Source organism: Myxine glutinosa, chromosome 3, assembly GCF_964187855.1.
Source record: "Myxine glutinosa chromosome 3, kmMyxGlut1.1, whole genome shotgun sequence".
NCBI classification, from domain to species: Eukaryota; Metazoa; Chordata; class Myxini; order Myxiniformes; family Myxinidae; genus Myxine; species Myxine glutinosa.
This window is the reverse complement of record NC_136263.1, coordinates 184,630,846-184,655,599: the sequence shown is the minus strand read 5'-3', so window position 1 is coordinate 184,655,599 and position 24,754 is coordinate 184,630,846. Positions and strand designations below refer to the sequence as shown.

Genomic DNA, 24,754 nt, shown 5'->3' with positions numbered 1-24,754 from the left:
ATGGAGAAGGCCCTGTCCCCCCAGGATCTGAATTTGGTCCGGATGGAGGGGGTCAGGAGGTTGGTACCAGCAGAGCGGAGGTTGCGGGTGGGAGTGTGTCTGGAGAGGAGGTCAGCCAGGTAGGATGGGGCCAGGTTATGGAGGGCTTTGTATGTCAAGAGGAGGATTTTGTACTGGATTCTCTGGGGGATGGGGAGCCAGTGAAGCTTGTAAAGGACGGGGGTGATCTGGTTACGGGTCCGGGAATGGGTGAGTAGACGGGCATTAATTTCTATCCTGGTTTTGTCATACTGATCACCCTTTTCTGTAAGCTTCATGAATCCACTCCATGAAGGACATGGGGCTAATTCGAGAATATAGCCGACAGCGCAGAGGGAGTCTCGGGCAACCACTGAATGCAGACAATGGAGCTCCTGGTCAGGAGTCTTTAGGGGCTCTATCACTTCAGATTGCAGGCCAGGAACAGCAGGCTTGATACATGTCCTTATAGGAATGCGTCCAAAGGTGCCAACTGTTTCAGCGGATGGTAGTTTGTGTGTTTTATGGGTGAAGTACTCTCATTTCCAGGTGGTCACACAAACTATGCCACCCATAGTGTGGAATGTGTTGTGACCAGTAAGTGTAGCTACATTGAAGTCAGCGTTAACAAATACAAACTGTGTAAAACCACCGAAGTCCTAAGATGGTTCACCACTGGATATCAAAGCAGTTTCAAACCGCTGTACCTCTTCATAGTCATCAGCAAAGCTCATACTGCTCAATATGTCAATCAGTTCATGTCAGGTCATGTGAGGAATATTTGCAGTGTATTGGAGAATATTGGAGACGGCGTGAAGCTGGAAGGTGTGAAAACATTTTGCTACCTCGGAGACATGCTGAATGGAGAAGGTGGATCAGACTCGGCAACGGTTGCTCGAGTGAGATGTGCATGGAAGAAGTTTCGGGAACTGAGTGGCGTGCTGATGAGGAGGAGAGTGTCGCTGAAGCTGAAGGGAAAGGTGTATGCTGCATGTGTGAGAAGTGTTATGATTTATGGGAGCGAGACATGGGTAATGAACGTAGAGCAGCAACGAAGGCTGGAAAGGGTGGAAATGCGAATGGTTCGATGGATGTGCGGAGTATCGTTGAGAGAGAGGAAGACAAATGATGAATTGCGAAAGATGATGGGAATATTGCCTGTGATTGATGCTGTGAAGAGGAACAGGTTGAGATGGTTTGGTCATGTATTGAGGAAGGATGAAAGTGACTGGTTGAGAAGAGTGATGGAAGTTAATGTAGAAGGAAGTAGAGGACGGGGAAGACCGAGAAAGACTTGGCTAAAGATGGTGGAAGAAGAAATGCGGGCAAGGGGGTTAACAAGGAGAGATGCAGAAAATAGGGCAAAATGGAGAAGATTGTCATGGGGACCGCAAGGCTAACCCCCGCTCTAGCAGGGAAAATGGCCTTAAAATGCATGTTGTATACACAGACGTTCCAAGCAGCGGTGGTGAAATGAAGGATTTCGGTCTGCATGCTGAAAATGTGGAATGTGCTGAAGCTGTGCACCTGCTATTTGCAACCATGGGACTTCTACCTTTCCGGTTCACTAGATTGTGCAGGAAGCGCTTCAGACAATCAGGTATCAAGGTGTCTCCATTTTCTGTTTTTTCCAATGTAGGGTATTTATCCATGTCATATACCATCAACCGGATATCGTCAAGGATAATTGAGGCGTCTACATCAATGATTCCTTCAGTGTCACTGCCTACCGCAGTTATGTTATCAGTTATCCACTTTTCACAGAGGATTTTGTGTGCAGAGTCACAAAAAGTGATGATGCTCGGTTTTTTTGGTTTTTTTAATACAGAATCGAGACTCGTGTAAGAGCTAACACAGTGAACATGAAAACATGCACAGACACATAAAACGTACAATAAAGGGAGCGAGAGACAAGAGGGAGAGAGAGAGAGAGAGAGAGAAGCACACGAGCACAACAACAGTAGGGAACAGGGACGTCGGAAGATCTGTGGAAGGGGAAGGGCTGGGGAGGAGGGAGGGAGGGAGGGGTACACGATATAAAGCAAATGAACACTACTAGGAATTTCAGGAAAGAAGTTTGGGATTGAAAGAGGCGGATCTGGGGTGAATTAACGGGAGTAGAAAAGATCAAGGTTTTGGATGGGGTGAAGATAAGAGATGGTGGTGAACAGCTGTTTTAAAGACCTGGAGGGAGGAGTGGGATTGAAGAGAGTGAGGGAGTTTGTTCCAGAGGTGGGAGAAAAGAGGAATGAAGGAGTGAAGGTGAGCAGAGAGTCTTGATTTTGGCAGTTTCACCAGAAGAGGGTTGTTTTCCTGTGATGCTTGTTATTGTGACATCTTCTCCATAATGTTCCTTCAACTGTTGCTGGAAATACTTCATTGAATATCCATCGTGCCCATGTATTCTAAAAGCTCTGATACAGAGTACTGGCATTCATCATTCTCATCAAGAAATATGCAAAGCTTCTTAAAAGCATCCTCCGCCTTTTCATCTCTATTTCGGAGGAATGCTTGAGCACAGTTACGATGATATTTCCATGGATATGTTTTCTCCAGCGTCTGTTGAAGCCCATCACCTCGCTTGATGCTTGCGAACACAGGAGTCCTGCGGCCTTTGTCTCCAACCGTTGCAGTATTGGTCGAACCCAGCTTCTCATTGCATATTACACAAAGTCCATCCATTATCAGAAATGAGAAACAAATAAACATTAATATATACACCCACAAATGGCCACCAGGCTGCCCACCATCCTTTTTCTTACTTAATCATGCAATACTTTATTTCATTGGATTGCTTGTGCTTAAAAACCTATGTTTGGATACTTTATTTGCGCCTCTGTCGTGCCAGAAAGCAAAGATATGTGGAAAATAGAGAATGGCGGCCATCTTGGACGCCATCTTGAATTCCCACTTTAGCACAAGGAGGATTTTCGGGGACTTTTGAGAAATATATCATACTTTTATGCATCCTTCTTGAAAGTTTCAGCTTGTTTCCAATTTCTTCCAGGTTGAGGTCTATTTTGAGCTATTACTCTTGGCCTATATTTGTGATGTTACTTTCTGTAAAGCATTTTAAATGTGTAAAACTGCCCTTTTGGCTCTTCGACACCAATAGTCAGGTTCACTATGTTAACAAATACTAGTACCCGACTGCAAAGCTGCAATGAGCCGGCGAAGCCAAAGCCCCTTGCCGCTATTTTACCCATCACTATGGCATCAGTAGGTTAGGTAGTTGGTAGTAGGTAGGTGTAGTAGGTACCGTACCTAGTTCAAAATGACACCATTTGCATTCTGGATGAGATTACAATTTATAAAATCTCCTTCTTGATTAATTCGGTGAATTCCGTCTCAACTCCGGATATTTCCGGCCGTGAAAAACTATTCCCTACGGCCGCGACATTTCTAAAAAACAATTCTTCGTCAATTTTAGAATATTTGACGCCGTTTTCACCCTCCGAAACGCGTAATAAGCTTTTTAAAAATATTTTTCAAATGCTCGAATCTCATTGGTTCTGGTGTTTGGTGACGATTTTCGTTGAAGATAACGAGGTTGGTCTTAACGTATTTTAATTACAAATTAGAGGTGCATTAGATTGTGAATCAAACAAAGAAGGGTGAAACAAACTCCTATTGAACGTTTTCGTAATTGTTTTATGCATCCAAATGCTCAAATCTCATTGGTTCCGGTGTTTGGTGACGATTTTCGTTGAAGATAACGAGGTTGGTCTTAACGTATTTTAATTACAAATTAGAGGTGCATTAGATTGTGAATCAAACAAAGACGGGTGAAACAAACTCCTATTGAACGTTTTCGTAATTGTTTTATGCAAACTTCCGCATCCGGTCGATGGCGGCCTCCATTGCGTGATTTGGTTTTAGAAATATTTTTTCAAATGCTCGAATCTCATTGGTTCCGGTGTTTGGTGACGCTTTTCGTTGAAGATAACCAGGCCCGTGCGGGCCGAGGTTGGTCTTAAAGTATTTTAATTATCAATTGGAGGTGCATACGATTGTGAATCAAACAAATACGGGTGAAAGAAACTCCTATTGAACGTTTTTCAATTTGTTATGCATACTTCCGCATCCGCAAGATGGCGGCCTCCATTGCGCTTCGGAATTCTCAAGCCAAGGGATACAGCATAATCTGGTTTTCGACATAATACGTACGCGTTTATTGACAACACCGGCTTCGCCGGCTATAATTTCGTTCAAAATTTTGGGAGATTATCAAACCTGTACATTTTTGGAATCATCAGAGCATGCAGAATCCGAAAATCAATGTTGGCATTTGCACAGACACCTGCATGGCCGCCATTTTGGATTTTCAAAATGGCCGCCATAAAATACATATTTTGCGCTATCTCAGCTTCCAGTCAACCTAGAAACTTAATTAAATATGCTAATCCTATGTTTTCTGGGTCAAGGAATCCAATAAAGGCCTCAAAATAGTGCTCAGGATTATAGAAAAGCAACAAACAAAGGTAATTGAAAACCATTGTCTTTATATTTGTGATATAACTGTATTACATAATACATGATATTGCAAGTCCTTTGAAGTTATAGGTATGGGTTTATAAAGCAAGAAAGCAGCCTTGTTAGTATCAGATTGAACTATAAGTCCTATACACAGGATCTACTAGGTATATACCATTCAGGAATATGCTTTTACAGATCTTCATCATTGTTCTGAGTGTCATTTTCGCAAAGGTGTCTACGCAAATGCCAACATTAATTTTTGGATTCCTCATGCTCTGAATATTCCAAAAATGTATAGTTTTGCTAATCTCCAAAAATTTTGAACGAAAAAACATAGTGAACCTGACTCCAACTACGGCAACACCTGCATCAACAGGTTTGGTTGCGTAGTCTTTATCTCCAGACTGTCAACACAGTTAGAGTTGGACTCCTATAAAATATTTAAAGTCAACAGTATTTCAACCTGGGGGGAAACAAAATTTAGGTTTAGCCCGTCGTTCAGTGCATGACATCAATAATGTCACATACACAGGAGTTAACAACGCACAGCGACCCATAAGGGCGCACTTAGATGACCAGGCACAAAATGTGGCAACACCACACATCATGATCCGGCTGTGTTGGAGTAAAAAGGCTGCTCAAGCACATATCAATACAGGAAGCTGAATTGCCCGTCAAACAAAGATGGGACTGCACAGTTCCAGCTTAAACTATACAATAAATCATTGCTGTTTATTATTGTTAAAATCAGCACTCCGGGAAATATTTACACAAAATTTACAACAAATACCATACCATCACCTTGCACATGATATAATTTACAATTATTGACATTTCAATGGTTTTGCAACATCCACTTTCCACAAAGTTTCAAAATCGCAAACAGAACCCTTTTATTCACCTACATCATGTTTCCCAAACATTTAAATTGAGTAAAAACTTGTGGGACAAAGATCCTCTGTTCCCCACCCCACACACCGTGAAGGGATGGTCAAGCACCAGAAAAACTCTGCGCATACTTTTCCTTTTCCATGTAGATTCCAGCCAGTGTTGGGCAATTTTCTCAGCAGAGGAGTTTCCTGATGCAACAGGAGTACAACTTTGCTTTTTGACTTGTATTTTTTAAAGGTAAAAACATTTAAAGACTCTCCCTCCTTTCCCATACAGCAGCTCAGGTCTGAGGGAAAGTCTCAAGTCAAGTCTCAAGTATTAAATAAACTTGTGTCAAGTCTCACATTTACTTATAAACCTATCTTGGAGTACACGCTATCAAGGAATTAAGACACAGGGCTTCATTTATTGCAATGTAAGTTATGAAAAGCTGTTTAACTCATTTATTTGTCAACTTTATACAGTGAAATTTTTTTTGCTTTGCTCCCAGGAACAATAAGTTTGTATTCAATTTACTTCTCATATCTAGTGTACTGACTTGAACATATGTACAGGAGACTAGTCAGCAACCTCAGCTTATGTTTAAATAGTTTACATGTAGAAACAAAGCATTCAATGTGTAACAGGCAAGGAGATTTTATTAATTTACTTGTATATTTATTATGTACGTTAAAATGAAACAATCACAAAGGGGGCGGGATGCCATGGAATAATGAAGGAAGCGGGACACTAGGGCATCACAAAGGGGGCAGGACGCTATGGAATCATGAAGGAAGCGGGGACACTATAGGGAATTACAAGGGGGCGGGGCGCTATGGAATCATGAAGGAAGCGGGGACACTACAGGGAATCACAAAGGGGGCGGGACACTATGGAATCATGAAGGAAGCTGGGACACTATCGGGAATCACAAGGGGGCGGGATGATATGGAATCATGAAGGAAGCGGGGACACTATAGGGAATTACAAGGGGGCGGGAAGCCAGGGAATCATGAAGAAAGCGGGACACCAGGGCATCACAAAGGGGGCGGGACGCTATGGAATCATGAAGGAAGCGGGGACACGAGGGTATCACAAAGGGGGCGGGACGCTATGGAATCATGAAGGAAGCAGGGACACTATTGGGAATCACAAGGGGGCGGGATGCCATGGAATCATGAAGGAAGCGGGGACACTATAGGGAATTACAAGGGGGCGGGACGCTATGGAATCATGAAGGAAGCGGGGACACTACAGGGAATCACAAAGGGGGCGGGACGCTATGGAATCATGAAGGAAGCGGGGACACGAGGGTATCACAAAGGGGGCGGGACGCTATGGAATCATGAAGGAAGCAGGGACACTATTGGGAATCACAAGGGGGCGGGATGCCATGGAATCATGAAGGAAGCGGGGACACTATAGGGAATTACAAGGGGGCGGGACGCTATGGAATCATGAAGGAAGCGGGGACACTACAGGGAATCACAAAGGGGGCGGGACGCTATGGAATCATGAAGGAAGCGGGGACATGAGGGCATCACAAAGGGGGCGGGACGCTATGGAATCATGAAGGAAGCGGGACACTAGGGCATCACAAAGGGGCAGGACGCTATGGAATCATGAAGGAAGCGGGTACACTATAGGGAATCACAAGGGGGCGGGACGTTATGGAATCATGAAGGAAGTGGGGACACTATAGGGAATCACAAGGGGGCAGGTCGCTATGGAATCATGAAGGAAGCAGGGACACGACAGAGAATCACAAAGGGGAAGGGATGATATGAAATCATGAAAGAAGCGGGACACCAGGGCATCACAAAGGGGAAGGGACGATATGGAATCATGAAGGAAGCGGGACACCAGGACATCACAAAGGGGAAGGGACGATATGGAATCATGAAGGAAGCGGGACACAGGGGCATCACAAAGGGGGCGGGATGCCATGGAATCATGAAGGAAGCAAGACGCTGTGGAAGCAGAAATAGGGCGGGACACTGGATAAAATAAAACATAATTTATTAACTTCAAATGTTGTCATTACATAATTTACAATTATGGAGGAAGTTCAAATAATCCAAGTCAAATCGACATTTCAATCATCACAAAATCATTTTATTTGGTCGGGGCGTGCACGTGACCAAGTCAGAACACGTTTTGAATAAAGTTGTGCTTCCTACGTTGGTACGACTGATGCTAACCACTTGGATATGGTGTCCTCTGTGCTGTCTGGAGAGTGGACACTCCCTTTAACCATAGTGAAGAATGGTATGCGACCTGGCGGCCATGAGTTCTGGCGTGCTGATCATGTACAGTATTCATGTACAGTACAAGGTAATGTCGTCGATGACCAATCTGTGCACGTCGACAACTGAATATCACTCACCATTTATTTTAAACCCCGTTTTAATTCAACGTTTGTTCAACGATTATTTTCCGAACACTGTAAGCTCAAGTCGCATGTAAGTTGCAAGCAAGGCCCCAGACACCAAGCCCCAAGTCCGGGTTTCAAGTCAATTTCTTCAAGTCGCAAGATTTTGTGACTAGAGTCCCCAACTCTGCCATACAGAAATTACCAAATAAAAACAAATGCAGAATTTGTTTTTATTTTATCACTAGCCTTGGTGGCGTAATGGTTAGAGCATCTAATCTGAGTCTGGGGGGTCAGCGGTTTGAACCCCGGCCGAGTCATACGAAAGACACTAAAAGTGGTATGTGCTGCTTCTTTGCTTGTGTCTTAGCATTTAAAAAGGACTAGCTGGAAGCTAGTGGTAAAAATACCACGATATAAAAAAAAGAAGACAACTCCTTTTGCATCTTCAGATGCATAGAGCTGCCAAAGCAGTTTCCAAGACTAGTGGGCACAATTTGAGGGGGTGGGGGGGGGGGGGGGCGGCAGACATCTTGCCATATTCTCTTCCCATCCCAGGAACAGCTGAAGAACACAGCTAGCAGGGCGGGGATCAAAATTGACAAATAACTTGTTTTTTGTCCATAATCGTGAATTTTGTGAGTGCATTTTATCATTATTGAAACTAAGGGGATAGAGTGTTAAGAAGAGTAGGTAACGCTAGCTACCGTTCGCTTCCCACAGCCCTCTCTGATTTATTAGGTAAGTTAATTAGGCGTGTGACACGAAGAGCTAATGCCAGAATCTTGGGTTCTCGCCGGTGAACCTTGGCAGGTGCGTAAGGTTCTGGGGAGGGGGGAGGATCCATAGCTAGACTGTGCTAAGTGTAGTATGGTCCATGTGTTTTGAGTAGGTTAAATTGCCATGTAACAGGGACCTGTCAGAGTAAGTCGTTTGTTGCACATAACGTTGAGGAGGCAGCATATACAATTTGTAGACAGGTTTGACATTAATTTTTTGGGCATAAGCACCTTTTTTTGTAGGTGGGGCAAGGTGAAGATTTCCCATGAGAGAGGCACACGTCACGTGGGTGAAAGGCCGGTCACGATGTGTCTGGCCAGTGTGTGTCAGCCATTGCGGCATAATGTGCTGTGGAGCAGCACATTGCGGCGTAATGTGCTGCGGAGCAGGAAGTGATATTGCAATTTATTTTAATGGGGCCCGCCCAATGCATGGGACTGTCAGGGGAGAACTCGACCCAGGAGGAAGAAGAGGAGAACTCCACCCAGGAAGACAAGGAGGGGAACGTGAGAGACCTCACTTGAAGAAGGAAAGAACGAGAGAGACCTGGAGATTAGGAAGAAAAAGAGGGCGTGTGTGTGTCTTTGGAGAGATCAAAAAGCTACGTGTGAAAGGTGTACAAACAAGTGGTTCTCTCTGGAGTTTTGGTATTGACCCAAGTTGGGATCACCCTGTGTTTTTGGAGGTATTGGAGGCAGAGGACGGAAGGCAGCCCAGGAGGCCTCGCTTGAAGGCGACAAAGTGGTCCATGAGGCGTTATGGAGGCTGATTGTCGCTGGCCTTTCTCTTGATTAATCTTTGTGCTTGTTTTGGCTTACGGCATCTTGGGAGATACTAGTCACTGGCTCTCGTCTCACAGCTGGTTTCCAAAGCGAGCTGCACTGAGTCCGGCTTCCAACCTTGGCATCAGAAAAGGGAATTCTCGCATGGATTATTAGCTTGTTGAACGAGTGCGATCGGTGGCACCCAGTGGGTTAGAATTTGTGCTTTGTTTCTCATCATTCTGCACAAGTTTGAGTGTTTCCATTTCATTCGCTTGGTTCGTTCAGTTTTCCATGTGTGTTTTGATTGGATGATGCATGGGGAATGGTAAAGATGTATAAACTAATTGAACGCAGTGCAATAAAAGATTGTTTGGGCCATTTCCCATGATTAAAGGTCCCAGCACAAGGTTCTGTCTTAACGGGAGCCTCAGACGTGACGACACTACATACCAGTGTGTTCCTGCCACTGCCATAATTTTTGTTACAATCAGTTGTGTTTGCGCAATGCAGAAAAGCTCGGGAGGTGTACAATCGTTCTACGTTTTTTCATTTTAAGGAGAGATTAGTTTTAATTATTGGGGATATCACTTTAGAGTTGGTGTGTGCACATTTATTTCCCACACCTTTCTGTGCATTATGCCTGTGAAGGGAGTGTTGTTACACTAGGGTGGGGGAGGGGTATCAAATTACCATCAGATCTGCATACATAATAAATGGGTGTGTTCTTACAAAAAACTTGGCATCCACCTAACTAAAGACAAAAAGAAAACGTTTTTACTAAAAAAGTATATATATATATATATTTCAAAACTTTTTCATTTGATTTGCTCAAAGATGCAAAACAAAATACCGTAGTTAGATGAGGGGTTAAAGGTCACTCGTGTCCACAATGCACTTGATGAAAATGGTGTCATCCCGAACATATGAATTTCGCGATACATCAAGTGTGGCCAAAGAACAAAAAAGAGGACAACCACTAGCAACATTAAGCTCATTAACAGGTCGCTGAAAGGAGGATGATGTTGGATCAGGACGGAACGCATCGATAATGTGCTCACGGTTATTCTGGTCCATCAGCATCAATGTTACCTGCAGGTAGAGAAATTTTTTTGTTAATGACAATGAAATAAATGATTTACGGTATCTATTTTTCGCCAAATGATTGCATGTGATTGCACATTGTTCAAAACCAGAAAGCAAAGCCAGATTGTACTACAACACATGTTATATGCACCTGCCACTTAAAGAAAAGAAGAGAGTAAGATGAGTTTAACAACTTGAGATTGGGTAAACTCACCATGGATTATATGAAGATAGATTTCAGCTTTTAACAAACTACAGGTTGTCCCATAAAGTCTTCTTCTGGCTTAACAATCATATTACGACCAAACCAAAGGAGATGATTATGTGAGTTCTGATGCCGTTTTTTATGGCATAGCCCATAGGGCGATGCCATCTGGAACGGCATTTGTCTGTCCTATGCCCCCACAAACGTACATCAATCATAGCTGAGGATCTGGTAACATGACAGGGGGACAGCGTTTGGTAACCATTACAGTTTCATATTTTACTAAAAAGAAATATAATAACCTTCTGTGGAATGTTTTGGGGTCCAGGCGGGTGTTGTAAGGTAGGTACGAGGTTTCAGAAATTCCTCAATAAAATTATGATTTTGAAATGCGATCGACATGGACTTTGCTCCCGAATCCGGAAGTGAACAAATGACAACGGTTCGCTGGTTTGAATCATGATTTAACCTTATATTTTGATATATTAATAACATAGTATTAATTTGTGAATGGAATATTGAATGATGCTGTTTGGAATGAAAATATGGAGAACCTGCTGTCAATGCCTGACGTTCGACTGAAGGTGGCACAGGAATGTGGAATTTATTGGTTCATCGTTTGCCATTGACTGTTTTTTTTGTTTTTTTTACCCAAGTCATTCACAAACTGGCTGTCCATGCCTGAAGTCAAAAAAATTATATATTTACATTATTTGCTAACTGCTAACTGCTATCTGGTCTCCCCACCCAGGTCAAACTATTCTCTTCATATAAAGTATCAAACAAGCCCAGCTATGCCATTGTTAGACTATTGGTCTTGTTATTTTTTGGTTTTGTGGTTTGATGATGCCGGTCTTTTTGCATTTTGTCATGTAATTCATAAAAGTTTCTTGTGTTCTCCAGTACAGCTCAACATGTGAACCTTTAGTGACACCTAACACGTCTTAACGGGGGGGGGGGGGGGGGGGGGGGGTGGGGGGGTGAAAAAAGAAATCGGGAGGATCAAGGCAGACCACCCTTGACGCACCCACCCCAGGGACGGATCCAGGAATTTAAAGACGGGGGGGATGTGGGGGTAATGCATTAAGCAATAGCGCTTGGGGGGGGGGGGGGGGATGAAGGGGAGTCTAGGGATCCTCCCCCAATACATTTTTAAAAGTTGATCGCCAGAAACGGCATTTTGTGCGTTCTTGGAAGTTTCTGCAGTTCCTTTCATTCTTCGCTGGTCCAACAGTTCAACAGATTCGCGATGACTAATGGTCAGATAGAGGAACTGGTGAAACTAGTTGCCCAGCTGTTCCTTCTGCTATAAATTGATGAATTTTGTAGGTGTGTGTGTGTGTGTGTGTGTGTGTGCATGCGTGCGCGGCATGTTTTTTGTGTAGTTCTACTGGAGCTTTCTGATATGGAATTTCTGATTTGTGTTATCTCTGACTGCACATTCTTCCAGTCTATAACTTGTGAAAGGTCTGAACGGCGGCACCTACTTGTCTGGGATAAAATGAACTATGAAGAACTGGAAGACCCATCTGCTTCTCTTCACTGTCTTCTTCAAATAAACCACACGACTATAATAGAGACAGAACGCTCGGAGAGAAGAGAGAATCTGTGTGGACGTCCACAGTGTGTTGTGTTAATGAAGTGTATGTGCTGTGTTCAGTTTTTAGCAAGTATTAAATAAATTGCCTTCAAGAACGTGGTTTTCTCTGTCTCAGTCATCTTATTGAGTGAGTAGAAAATAATCCACGTCAGACCCATTGACATGACCAAGCTATTGGTATCTTCCTTTGAGATGCTTTGCCAAGCCTTTACTACAGCCATTTTCAGTTGTTGTTTGTTTTGGGGGGTGTTTCTGATTTTGACTTTAGTCTCCTCTTCAACAACAACAACAGGCATTTTAAGGCCATTTTCCCTGCTAGAGCGGGAGTTAGCCTTGCGGTCCCCATGACAATCTTCTCCATTTTGCCCTATTTTCTGCATCTCTCCTTGTTAACCCCCTTGCCCGCATTTCTTCTTCCACCATCTTGAGCCAGGTCTTTCTCGGTCTTCCCCGTCCTCTACTTCCTTCTACATTCATTTCCATCACTCTTCTCAACCAGTCACTTTCATCCTTCCTCAACACATGACCAAACCATCTCAACCTGTTCTTCTTCACAGCATCAATCACAGGCTCTATTCCAATCATCTTTCGCAATTCATCATTTGTCTTCCTCTCTCTCAACGATAGTCCACACATCCACCGAACCATTCGCATTTCCTCCTCTTCTTCTTCTCTTCAGAAATTCTTCTTGTTCTTCTCTTCAGTCTCCTCTTCAGAAAGAAAGAAATTGAAATGCATGCTTCATTTGATTTAAATCAGGAGACTGACTGAATCCCAGTCTGAATCCTTCCATGTCTTTCCCCTGATTAACTCCATGGTGGCATTGGCAGTGTTTTTGGGGTCATTGGCTTACTGCATGGTGAAGTGCCACCCAATGAGAAAATTAGCATACTCTTGAAAAAGAAACCTACTTTTAGAAGAAACTCGCAACCGGACAAAAACACAAAAGTTACACACTCAAGATCTCTCACCTTTTGTCGGAAGGGCCACTTGATAAGAGCATCATACTCTCCTTTCATGATGACAAAGAAGAGAGATATGTGTGTGCCACGACCAACCCCATCACCGTTGAGGTAAACACGCATACATAACCTGAAACCATATCTGCTGGTGAAGAAAGCTGCAAGCACAAAAGGAATTCAAGAGTAACAAATGTTTAAACAAGTACAGATGCATTCAATGTACACCGCCCACATGCCAAATAAATAAACATATACTCCAGCGCGCGACATTGCTGGGGTGCCTTTGGCGCCTGGCGATGCCGCCGTGCAGCACATGGAGATGGAATTGAAAGGGAGTAAAAAAAAAAAAACACCTTTCAAGGCCATTTTTCCCCACAAAGCGGGGGTTGGCCTTTTTCGGGAACCGTGGTTGTTATTGTTTTTTGGTCCCCATTTTGAAGCAATGTTTTTACGGCCGGATGCCCTTCCTGACGCCAACCCTTTTTGCCGCCTTTAACGACAAACAGGGAATTACCAGTGAACTGGTACTCAATTAGCCGACCTCGGAAGGATGACAGGCTGAGTCAATCCCCCTGGTATTAATTCAGTGATCGACCGGGATTCGAACCCAGGATCCTAGGATCCTAAGCCGGCACCCTAGCCGCTAGCCCAACTGGGGTGCCTTTGGCGCCTGGCGATGCTGCCGTGCAGCACATGGAGATGGAATTGAAAGGGAGTGGTGTACAATAATTGATTAATTACATAATTAAAATAAATAAATAATAACCGTAATATAATTAATTTCTTAATCAATTGGCTAATAGCATACCTAAACCACCACTGTTTCATCCGAATCTATAACTTTTTAAAAATTAAGTAATTAATCGAAAAATAATAATCCATGAATTGATTAATCAATAGATCAAAACTACCCTTCACAACCAAATCAATTAGTCACTGTTGTGTCCAAATATCAGCTTCCTTGCTCAAAATGTGCCTGAGATAAATAGGTACTTAATAAATCGCTAATCATTAAGTAATTAATCAATTAATTGATTAATCAAAAATTTTAAAATACAGTTTTTGCCAAAGCACGGGCTCACAATTGTGGCCAAATTTCAGCTTTCTAGCTCAACGGATGGCTGAGGTATCACCCAGACAAACAAGAAAGAAAGAAAACAAACAAACGGAGTGAAAACTGAGTACTCTCTTTCAGCTCGCGTAGTCGCCGGGCCCCGATGATGTCATGCAGCGCCTGGAGGTGGAATAGGAAAAGAGTGGTGTACAAAAAAAATAAAATAGTTGGATATGCCACAGCCTTTGTGGAGAAAATTTGGTCAAAAAGGAAGATTACTATTATAACCCGGTTTATGTCGAAGATGTGTTCCTGAAAGGTGCGATGGATATCAAAATGACATAAATCAGAGACTTTTCTCGTAAGGATTATTGGAATAAGGGGGGATGCATTCCTAACATCGCCACTTCACCTATTATATAACCTTTGTCTGGTTATATGACAGTTACTGTGTATTCAAATACACATACGTTTTATGGTACACACAATAGTCGGAGGCAAACCTAATAACCCGCATCAATTTGAAAAATAACATCTAATTTCACTTTTAAAGTAACACTTTTACACTGACTCGTAGCCACAGATACATCCTTGCCACGTAAAAAAAACATGCTTAGGTGGCATGATGCTCAAGGATCACAAAGATATACCACGGTAAACTGCATTTGAGAGCTAAACAAAGACAACGGTGGGTATGATGAAGCTGTGTGTTAAAGGCCCACATCTTCATCCTAGACCTACCCACGTTACATTGAATTACTAAAAATACTGTACTCAACACAAATGTACAGCAGAAACCTAAACACAAATTATACAGGGTACAATAAGATAGTCACCAAAGTACTCTACAATACATTACATGCCTTTATGCGCAACACAAAATGGTTTGTGTACACGGTAGGTGGAGGAGAAGGCTGAGACGATGGATACGAGTAAGGATGGATGCTGTCAGCGACGTAAGTGTGGTTTGAGGCAATGCAAATCAGGTAGTGGTATTTATAAAGTGACGGCGTATTTGCAAAATGACAAGGGGGACACGTAAATCGGGGTATTTCTTGTACTTATTTGTGCCACCTCAGGTCAAAGGTCAGTAAAAGGTGACCTTCGGTAAATAATTTAGTCCATTTGCAATGATATGAATATCAGTAGACATGGAAACTTCTCAACTTCATAGAACACCAAAATAATTCATTTAAGTCAAATAGGGCCAAAGTTATCAAAACATTTAATGAGACAAATGGGAAAATAGCATAATCGGTTGATATTTACACACAATATCTGGAAAGTTATTTAAGCTACAGGCCTGAAAATTTGCAACAGCGACACGGCCAATTAATGTTTATCAAAATGGAAATTTGATTAGACAAGAAATGAGGGGGAAAAAAAACAAAAAAAAAACGGCATCAAAAGTGGAGGGATCCACAAAGCAAGATTTTTCCTTGACTTTTTCCATGAACTTTCGCAAGCCGTGTCGCTTTTCATGCCTTCCCAGACAGCAACTAATGTGAATGACAGCCTGTTTGCAACCGCGACTGGGATCCATGCAATAATTTTCTGAGGGACGTTTGAAGAACTACGGCAAGTCTTTCTTCTTGTTCATATGCAGCACAAGGCTGTGGGGTAGCATCATTGGCTGAGGTCACAGCTGTGCCACTGATGTAGCGCCCTCTGCTGCTTAGAGCAGGAATTTTGAATTTGACAACATTGCTGGCGACAGCTCACCTACTCTTCGCAAAGGACACCGTGGGATCGTTAACATCCACAAACGAATGTTGGCAGACGGGGTGCCCGTTTAACACCAATCCGAGAAACCTCTTCATTGAGAACGTCGTTTTTCTACAGTTCCTGATATTCACCAGTAAAACAAAATGTGCTCGACATTATCTGAAATATGCTTCTCACCAGGTGAGTAATGCGCAATTTGACGCCCAGATATGGCGTCGTTACGCTTCCGAGAAACTTCTGTGATTTTCCAGATGAATATGCCATCAAATGTGGCCAATTCCATGGCTTCCACCTTCTTTCGGAGATCAGCAAGCGCGACACCATTCACACCCACCTCCTGCTCAAATGTTCGGATCTATGAATAGATGTATGCAACTGTAAAGAAATCCATAGGTTGATCAAATGCAATAAAAATACAATATTTTACAATACATTCAAAGAGTCCTAGGACATGGTAAAATAAAACTCATATTTGATCACCGTGAATAAAAGCTGGTGCAGATAACCCAATCCGAGGCGATAAAATAAAACTGGTCGATACGTATTTTTTGGAACCGATCTGTACACAGCATACATGTAGGACATGGATCACGAAGAATACATCACCTGCGTCAAATGTTGTGGATTTCAAAGGCAAAATGAAAGGCCGTTTCAGTGATGATCAATTTTGATAATAGTACGACATCACGGCACGAAGACCGGACATTAAAGCACATGATCACAAGATTTATCAACAGGTGAGTGGGAATTTGGGAATGTCCAAAGAAAATACCTTCAAAACGGCATGCAAAACTTCACATAGTCTGTCTGTCCTGAATTTATTCCAAAACACACCCACCGATTTGATATCCAGGGTCTTATTGCCTCAGAATGGGTTATGTGCAGTGGAAATACCACAAAGTCACGTGACTACTTTCTAGTCACCTTGGAATTCAGGAAATCAATTGTGCCTGTGTTTCCATGCTGGACTTGATCCCCACCAATTCTCTGCACAGACAAGCTCTCCACCTCACGGTTTAGTACAGTAACGACATCTTCAAAACGATGGATGCTTTGCTCAGCCAAATCAAGCCTTTGTGTGAGGGCTTCAAGATGTTCTCCCGCAGTTGACGACTCCTTACCCTTTACCCCAGTAGTCCTTTGCTGGTACAACTGAGAGTCTTTACGACACGTTGCACCCAAATGTGGCTCAGCAACTGTATGCGAAGACACCAGCTGTTCAACAACAAGCAACTTCTGCTCGATAAAGGATATTCTGGCCTCCAATTCCCCAGGATGAACTGGGGTAACTCCTGAGGTTTTATGGAGAACATCAAGAACCAATCCAAGATGGTTGACAAAACTTTTCCGCTCGTGTTCTACTGTGTTCCTGTCAACCTGAAATACATTGAATGTCACAGTGAATAGTCAGGACCATCTCATTTGATTGGTTGGCAATAATTAAAGTAAATTATATACCAGGCCAAAAAGAGTGCAAAAACGCATGACATTGCAGAAGCAAAAATATGCAGAAAATAATAAAACGACATGAGTGCAGAATGCTCTGACGACAACCTTCTAAAAGTGGGACATTAAATAATCAGAACAAGAAAGAACAATCAGAGATTGCAGACCCTCGCCAGGATGTGTTGTCAGTGTTTTTAAAGGTTTTTGTGTTAAAAACAAATATGGCGGCCGAACCATGTGACCGATGACTTTTTTTTTTTTCTCCACCAATTTATCCCTAGATGATGCTCAAGAAATTTCAGCTTGATCGGATGAAGCTTTATACTTGTCGAATTATGTCATAATTAAGGTGCAGATGACATTATCATTAACATATCTTATTCCCCAAGCGGAGTACTTGACAATGAGCCATGTTTAAATTTTTTCCATTGAGCAGTTTTGGAGATATAGAGCTGCAACTTTTTTTTCGATTTTTCCAAGATGGCGCCTGTACCACGTGACCTATGACGTCATAATTATGAATAAAAATTTATACAGGTGGAGGCGCTCCTATGGTAAAATTTCGTGTCAATCGGACCAACGGTTGCCAAGAAAATGAATTTTAAAAATGCAGATACGGCACACGAACGGCACACGGCACACGTGCGGCACATGTATGCAAACAATTGCTTAGCCCCACTTTTAGCTTTGCAAACGCAGGGTAACTAGACCTTCAGTAATACAATGATGGCAGATAGTCATTTACGAATCACATGGTATGGATGTTCGTGTACAGGGTAGGTGGAGGCAACGTGTGACGACATTTAATATTTAGTTTTATTGGAATTGGGTCATGTAGACAAGGCCAACAAAAAAAATTACCATAATGACGAATTGGGAATGCTTCAGGGTTCTTGGTTTATGTGAAATGTTGCAAAAGATTTATACAGTCATGGCCAAAAATATTGGCACTCTTGCACTATTTTGAAATGACTCACAATTTTCTCCAAAAGTAAGTTGAAATTGACAAAAGTATTTTGTCTCCACAATTCTTTATTTCACTGTTAATATCACAGAACCTTTGTTTTTGATTAAGAACTTAATATATACTTTTAAATCAGCAAAAATAAAAAGAAATGGCATTGACAAAATTATTGACACCCTCGACTTAATATTTGGTAGCACGGGCTTTGGACAAAATAACTGCAGTCAAGCTCTTCCTATAGCCATGAATGAGCTTCCTTCACCTCTCTACTGGCAGTTTGGCCCACTCTTCTTGTGCAAACTACTCCTGTTCTCCCAGATTTGAAGGGTGCCTTCTCCCAACTGCTGTTTTCAGATCTCCCCACAGGTGTGTTCAATGGGATTTAGATCTTGACTCATTGCTGGCCACTTCAGGACAGTACAGCATTTTGCCTTGAGCCATTCCTGGGTGCTTTTTGAAGTGTGTGTTTTGGTCATTGTCCTGCTGCAAGACCCATGACCTTTGACGAAGACCCAGCTTTCTGACCCTGGGTTGAACATTGTGCTCCAAAATGCCTTGGTAATCTCCTGATTTCATGATGCCATGCACACATTCAAGGCACCCAGTGCCAGATGCAGCCCAGTAACTCAAAAACATCACTGAACCTCCTCAATGTTTGACTGTAGGGAAGGTGTTCTTTTCTTTGAAGGCTTCATTTTGTATTCTGTAAACATAGAGATGATGTGCTTTACAAAAAAGCTCTAATTTGAACTCATCTGTCCACAGAAGGATTTTGGCTTGTTCAGGTGTGTTTTGGCAAACACCAGTCGGGCTTTCTCAGCAGTGGGGTCCTCCTGGGTCTCCTTCCATAGAACCTCCTTTCATTGAGTTGGCGACGGATGGTGCGAGTTGAAACTGTCGTATCTTATGTCTAAAAAAAATCCTGGGTCTTTGTCTTTCCCTCGCGGTCCCCATGTGCTGTTTTTGTCTTTCCCTCGCGGTCCCCATGTACTGTCTTTGTCTTTCCCTCGCGGTCCCTATGTGCTGTCTTTGTCTTTCCCTCGCGGTCCCCATGTGCTGTCTTTGTCTTTCCCTCGTGGTCCCCATGTGCTGTTTTTGTCTTTCCCTCGCGGTCCCCATGTGCTGTCTTTGTCTTTCCCTCGCGGTCCCCATGTGCTGTTTTTGTCTTTCCCTCGCGGTCCCCATGTACTGTCTTTCCCTCGCGGTCCCCATGTACTGTCTTTCCCTCGCGGTCCCCATGTACTGTCTTTGTCTTTCCCTCGCGGTCCCCATGTGCTGTTTTTGTCTTTCCCTCGCGGTCCCCATGTACTGTCTTTGTCTTTCCCTCACGGTCCCCATGTGCTGTTTTTGTCTTTCCCTCGCGGTCCCCATGTGCTGTTTTTGTCTTTCCCTCGCGGTCCCCATGTACTGTCTTTCCCTCGCGGTCCCCATGTGCTGTTTTTGTCTTTCCCTCGCGGTCCCCATGTACTGTCTTTGTCTTTCCCTCGCGGTCCCTATGTGCTGTCTTTGTCTTTCCCTCGCGGTCCCCATGTGCTGTTTTTGTCTTTCCCTCGCGGTCCCCATGTACTGTCTTTCCCTCGCGGTCCCCATGTACTGTCTTTGTCTTTCCCTCGCGGTCCCCATGTACTGTTTTTGTCTTTCCCTCGCGGTCCCCATGTACTGTCTTTCCCTCGCGGTCCCCATGTGCTGTTTTTGTCTTTCCCTCGCGGTCCCCATGTACTGTCTTTCCCTCGCGGTCCCCATGTACTGTCTTTGTCTTTCCCTCGCGGTTGTCAGCTCTTTCACGAGCCTCGATTCAGTATAGAAAAAAAAAAAAAAAAAAAAAAAAAAAGGTCAACTTGAATCTGTTTGGCAGTTGATCGAGGTGCTTTCTTCACCATTCGAACAATCCTTCCCTGCAATCTTCGATCACGTTTTCTCTTGCGGCCACATCCAGGGAGGTTAGCTACAGTGCCATGGGCCTCAAACCTCCTGATAACATTGTGTACGGTGGACACAGGAACATCAAGGTCTCTTTAGATGAAATTGTAGCCTTGATTGTCCATGCTTAGCTTCAATCTTGTGTCTGACCTCCTCAGACAATTATCTGGTTTTCTTTCTTTTCTCCATGCTCATTGCGGTACACACAGTGACACAAAACAGCAGAATGACTACTTTTCTCCATCCAAACTGGTTGAATGAGTGATTTTTATATTTCAGGTACATGCAACTCACCATAGGTGAGTTCAATTCCAACTTAAAGGAGAATCACCTGCTTGAAATCCAATTATTTCTCACAACTCTCACAAATTTTCTCACAACTCCAATTATTTCTCACAATTATTTCTCAAGTCTCGCGAGATCACGGCGAGGTCACGTCTTTTCGAAGCTGCTCCATGCGCTCACGCTTTCGAAGCTAAGTGATATTTCTCAATCGTGTTTTTGTCGAGACTGTATCTATCTTTCGGTGTATGTACCTATAGCGTATCTTTTGGAAAATTTTCGGTGCTAATTTTTCGTACATGTATACACAATCGTCGGTTAATGGTATCGAGTATTCTGCGGCCTAGTACTCGTAGGCTTGGACTACCGTACCGTCTCCGACCTTGTGGTTTGTTTTTCTCTCAGCGATTCGTCGAATGCGCTGAAATTATTTTCGTTCTCTGTTTCGTACCAGTCGTTCACCCCGTACCTCCTTGTTTAATATCTGTACTCCCAAAAAAACAAACAAAAAAAAAAAAAAACCCCAAAAAAACTATTTCCTTCCCAGGTCTTATTCGTTTATTTGTTCTTTTTGTTCGTTCGTTCTTCGTTCGCGATCACGCGGTTAGAAATGTATAATCTCTCCCCTGAACAACTATTTTCTCTCATATATTATAACACCCTTTTCTTCTTTTCCTACAAAAGGATGCTTTCGTCTTGCTCACCAAATCTATTCATTCCAAAAAATATATATAATACCATCTCTTACAGTTCCTCCTTTCTACATTCCCTAAACTATCCAGAACTCCATCCCTCCTCCAGTGTCCTCAAACGTATTTTTGACTCGAAGGTCTCAAACTCATTTTGCAAAAAATGTTCGTTTCCCATGAATCGTACACTTTTCAAAATCCAATCTCACCCCTCCCCTCCAAATCCTCCCCATCACCCATCCCTTTCAAATCTCCCCCCTTGCCCCTTCCCTCCCCTCCCTCCTAAACTCCCCCCACACCCCTCCCCTCCGAGACTCTCCCTCGCTCCTCCCCTCTCACCCCTCCTCCTCAAAGCATCCTCCCTGCTTCTTCCTCCTTCCAACTTTCACCTTCATCTCCCCAAACCTTCTGCCTTGCTCTTCCCCCTCCTCAAATAACACCTCACTGTGCCTCACCCAATCTCCATCAAACCTTTTGTCCGCCCCATTCTTCCCTTTCTCCAAGCTATTCTGAAATCTCTGACACACCTTCAACAGCTCTCCCTACCTCTTCCTCCTCTTCCACATCTTACCCTACCCCTCCCCCCCCCTGTTCTGGACCCGATGCTCCCCCTTCCTCTTCATTAACGGTATGGACCTCAAACATCCGGGGCCTTCGCTCAAACTTGACTGACCTCTCCATACAGGTTGCTTCTGACAAACCAGATGTGATCTGCTTAACAGAAACTTTCCTCCTTCATGATGTCTCTGATGCCTTGGTATCTCTCCCAGGTTACTCCCTCCTCCGGTATGATAGACCTGAGCCTCGTCCTGGAGGTGGGGTTGCTATCTTTATAAAAAACTCTCTTCCTCACTCGCCCTCCACTGCCCTCTCTCCACCTCACCCCCAGGAATACCTTTGGCTACGGCTTCCCCTTCGCTCCCACCTTTTGTTCATATGTGTGTTGTACCGTCCACCAATCAGCGATGACTCCATCTACATCTCACTGTCTGATAATATGGACCAACTTCTATCTACCCATCCCAACTCTCTCTTCCTCATATGTGGTGATTTCAATTGTCACCATGCCAGTTGGCTGGGTGTGGGTACCTCTCTCACCAGCCATGGCTCTTCAGCAAAGGACTTCTGCGACTCACTGGGACTGACACAATCTGTCAATTTCCCGACCCGGATCTCAGTCAACGGAGCATCTTCTCTTCTGGATTTGGTTATGACAAACTTCCCTGAAAATGTCTGCTGCTCTTCTTCTGCTCCAATCGGCTCATCTGATCATGTGCTTGTCAAAGTGGACATCTCTCTGACCATTCTCAGAGAGCCTCCTCAGCGTCGACGAGTCTGGCATTTCACTCAGGCCAACTGGCACGGTCTTCAAGCAGCCATCAATCATCTGGACTGGTCTCCCATCTCTACCGCCTCTGACATCAACTCATCCTGGGAATTCTTTCAAAGTAAATTGCTCTCTCTCATGCACAGATTTATACCATCTCGTCTTCAGTTGTCATACCCTTCCTCCCGTCCATGGTACACGGAATCTTGTGGTGAGGCTGTTGCCCTGAAACAACTTGCTTTCGTCTCCTGGAAAGCAAATCCAATGGAAGGAAATCTCATTTCCTTTCACAAAGCCCGAAACAAGTGTGTGTCCACCCTCAGGAGAGCCAGGAAACAATATCTCACCATTCTCAAGACCGAACTCTCTTATCTGTCTCCCTCTTCCAAATCCTGGTGGCGTCTGGTCAAATCTGTTTCTGGTGTTTGTTCCCCCTCCATCCCCTCCCTCACCTCAAACGGCTGACTCCGCACGTGAAAAAGCTGAATGCCTCAACTCTGTGTTTGCCTCTAAATCTTGTGTCCCAAACCCATCCCTCTCTGTACCCACCGTACCCAGCTGCTCCTGGACTCTGTGTCCTTTCCTCCTGACAAGGTGGAAAAGTTTCTGGCAACCCTCGACTCTGATTCTGCAACTGGTCCTGACGGCATCAGCCCACGGGTCCTAAAATCATGTTCTTCTGCACTTTCACTCCCTCTTTCTGTTCTCTTCACCCTCTCTTTTGCTCAAGGTCATCTGCCATCTGCTTGGAAATCAGCCAACATCACCGCTTTGCACAAAAAAGGTGCAAAAACAGATCCCAGCAACTACAGACCAATCAGCCTTCTCCCAATTATCAGCAAAGTCATGGAATCCATCATTGCTTCAGATATTAAATCTTTCCTCTTCTCCAATGGCTTGATCTCTGATCATCAATTTGGTTTCAGACCTGGTCACTCTACTCTGGACATGCTGCTTCTGCTTTCTCAACAATGGATGGAGGTCCTCAACGCCAAACAGGAAATTAGAGCTGTCTCCCTTGACATTTCACGTGCCTTCGATACGGTCTGGCACCCTGCTCTGCTCTCCAAACTCTCCTCCTTTGGTATCCATGGAAATCTCCACGCATGGCTGGCGGACTTCCTCTCTGGTCGTAGTCAACGTGTGGCCTTGAATGGGTTTCTCTCATCTCCTCTTCCTGTTCAGGCTGGAGTTCCCCAAGGTAGTGTTCTGGCCCTGTGCTTTTTCTGGTCTTCATCAATGATCTCTCTGACTCTCTTGAAAATCCTCTCTATCTCTTTGCTGACGACTCTACTCTCTGTCGCTCCATTCCTCATCCCTCAGATCGGCAGTCTGCAGCCTCCTCACTCTCTGCAGACCTGGACAAAATCACAGACTGGTCAAACAAGTGGAACATGTCTTTCAATCCTGACAAATCTCACACTCTAACAATGTCTCTCCGAAAGGACCGACTGGACAACCCTCCCATATACTTTCTCAACAATCCTCTCCAAGAAGTTCTGTCGCTCAAGCTTTTGGGTCTCACTATCTGCCATGATCTTTCTTGGGAAAACCACATTTCCAAGCTGGCCTCCAAAGCCAGTCGCCGACTGGGCATCCTCCGTCGTGCGAAGTCCTTCCTTGGCACACCTGAACTCCTCACCACATACAAGGCTTTCATCCGCAGCTCAATGGAATACTGTTCCCCCCTCTGGGCTGGTGCTCCTGCCTCACACCTTGCTCGGCTTCACGCTGTTGAAACCAAAGCTTTCAGAATCATTGGAATCTCCTGCGATGTAGTCAACGCCGAGGGCCTTTCACTCACTCACCGCAGGCAGGTTGGTGGTCTTTCTGTCTTCTACCAACTCCTCTCCGGCCTTGCTCCCCCAGCTCTCTCTGTGCTCTGTCCCCCCAATATTCCTTCAGGTCGCACAAGATCTGCCTGCAACCCTCTTCTGGTTAAACTGCCAAAGTCTCGGCTCTCTGCTCACCTTCACTCTTTCATTCCCCTTTTCTCCCGCCTCTGGAACAAACTCCCCCACTCCCTTCAATCCCACTCCTCCCTCCAGGTCTTTAAAACAGCTGTTCACCACCATCTCTTATCTTCCCCCATCGAAAACCTTGATCTTTTCTACCCCCGGTAATTCACCCCAGAGTCCTTGCAGTGTTCATATGTTTTAATCCTCTCCCACCTCCCCCCCAAGTCCTCCCGATGTCCCTGCTCTCAAATGTTGTGTTT

The 24,754-nt window shown here is 44.0% G+C and overlaps 1 protein-coding gene across 2 annotated transcripts in view; it reads right to left on the bottom strand.

The window, feature by feature from the left end:
• Positions 1-5,201: 5,201 nt before the first annotated feature.
• Positions 5,202-24,754, bottom strand: part of LOC137417147 (TNF receptor-associated factor 2) — a 91,622-nt gene continuing 72,069 nt past the window's right edge. Inside the window, exons 7-11 of one of the 2 annotated variants that reach the window (XM_068102938.2) lie at positions 16,833-17,285; positions 16,086-16,263; positions 13,139-13,287; positions 10,130-10,368; positions 5,202-5,573 (exon numbers count right to left, since the gene is read on the bottom strand). In XM_068102938.2, the coding sequence (XP_067959039.1) occupies positions 10,147-10,368; positions 13,139-13,287; positions 16,086-16,263; positions 16,833-17,285 (1,002 nt within the window). In that variant the 3' untranslated portion in view covers positions 5,202-5,573; positions 10,130-10,146. The remainder of the gene's footprint in view (positions 5,574-10,129; positions 10,369-13,138; positions 13,288-16,085; positions 16,264-16,832; positions 17,286-24,754) is intronic. The other variant, XM_068102941.2, reaches the window with a different exon arrangement.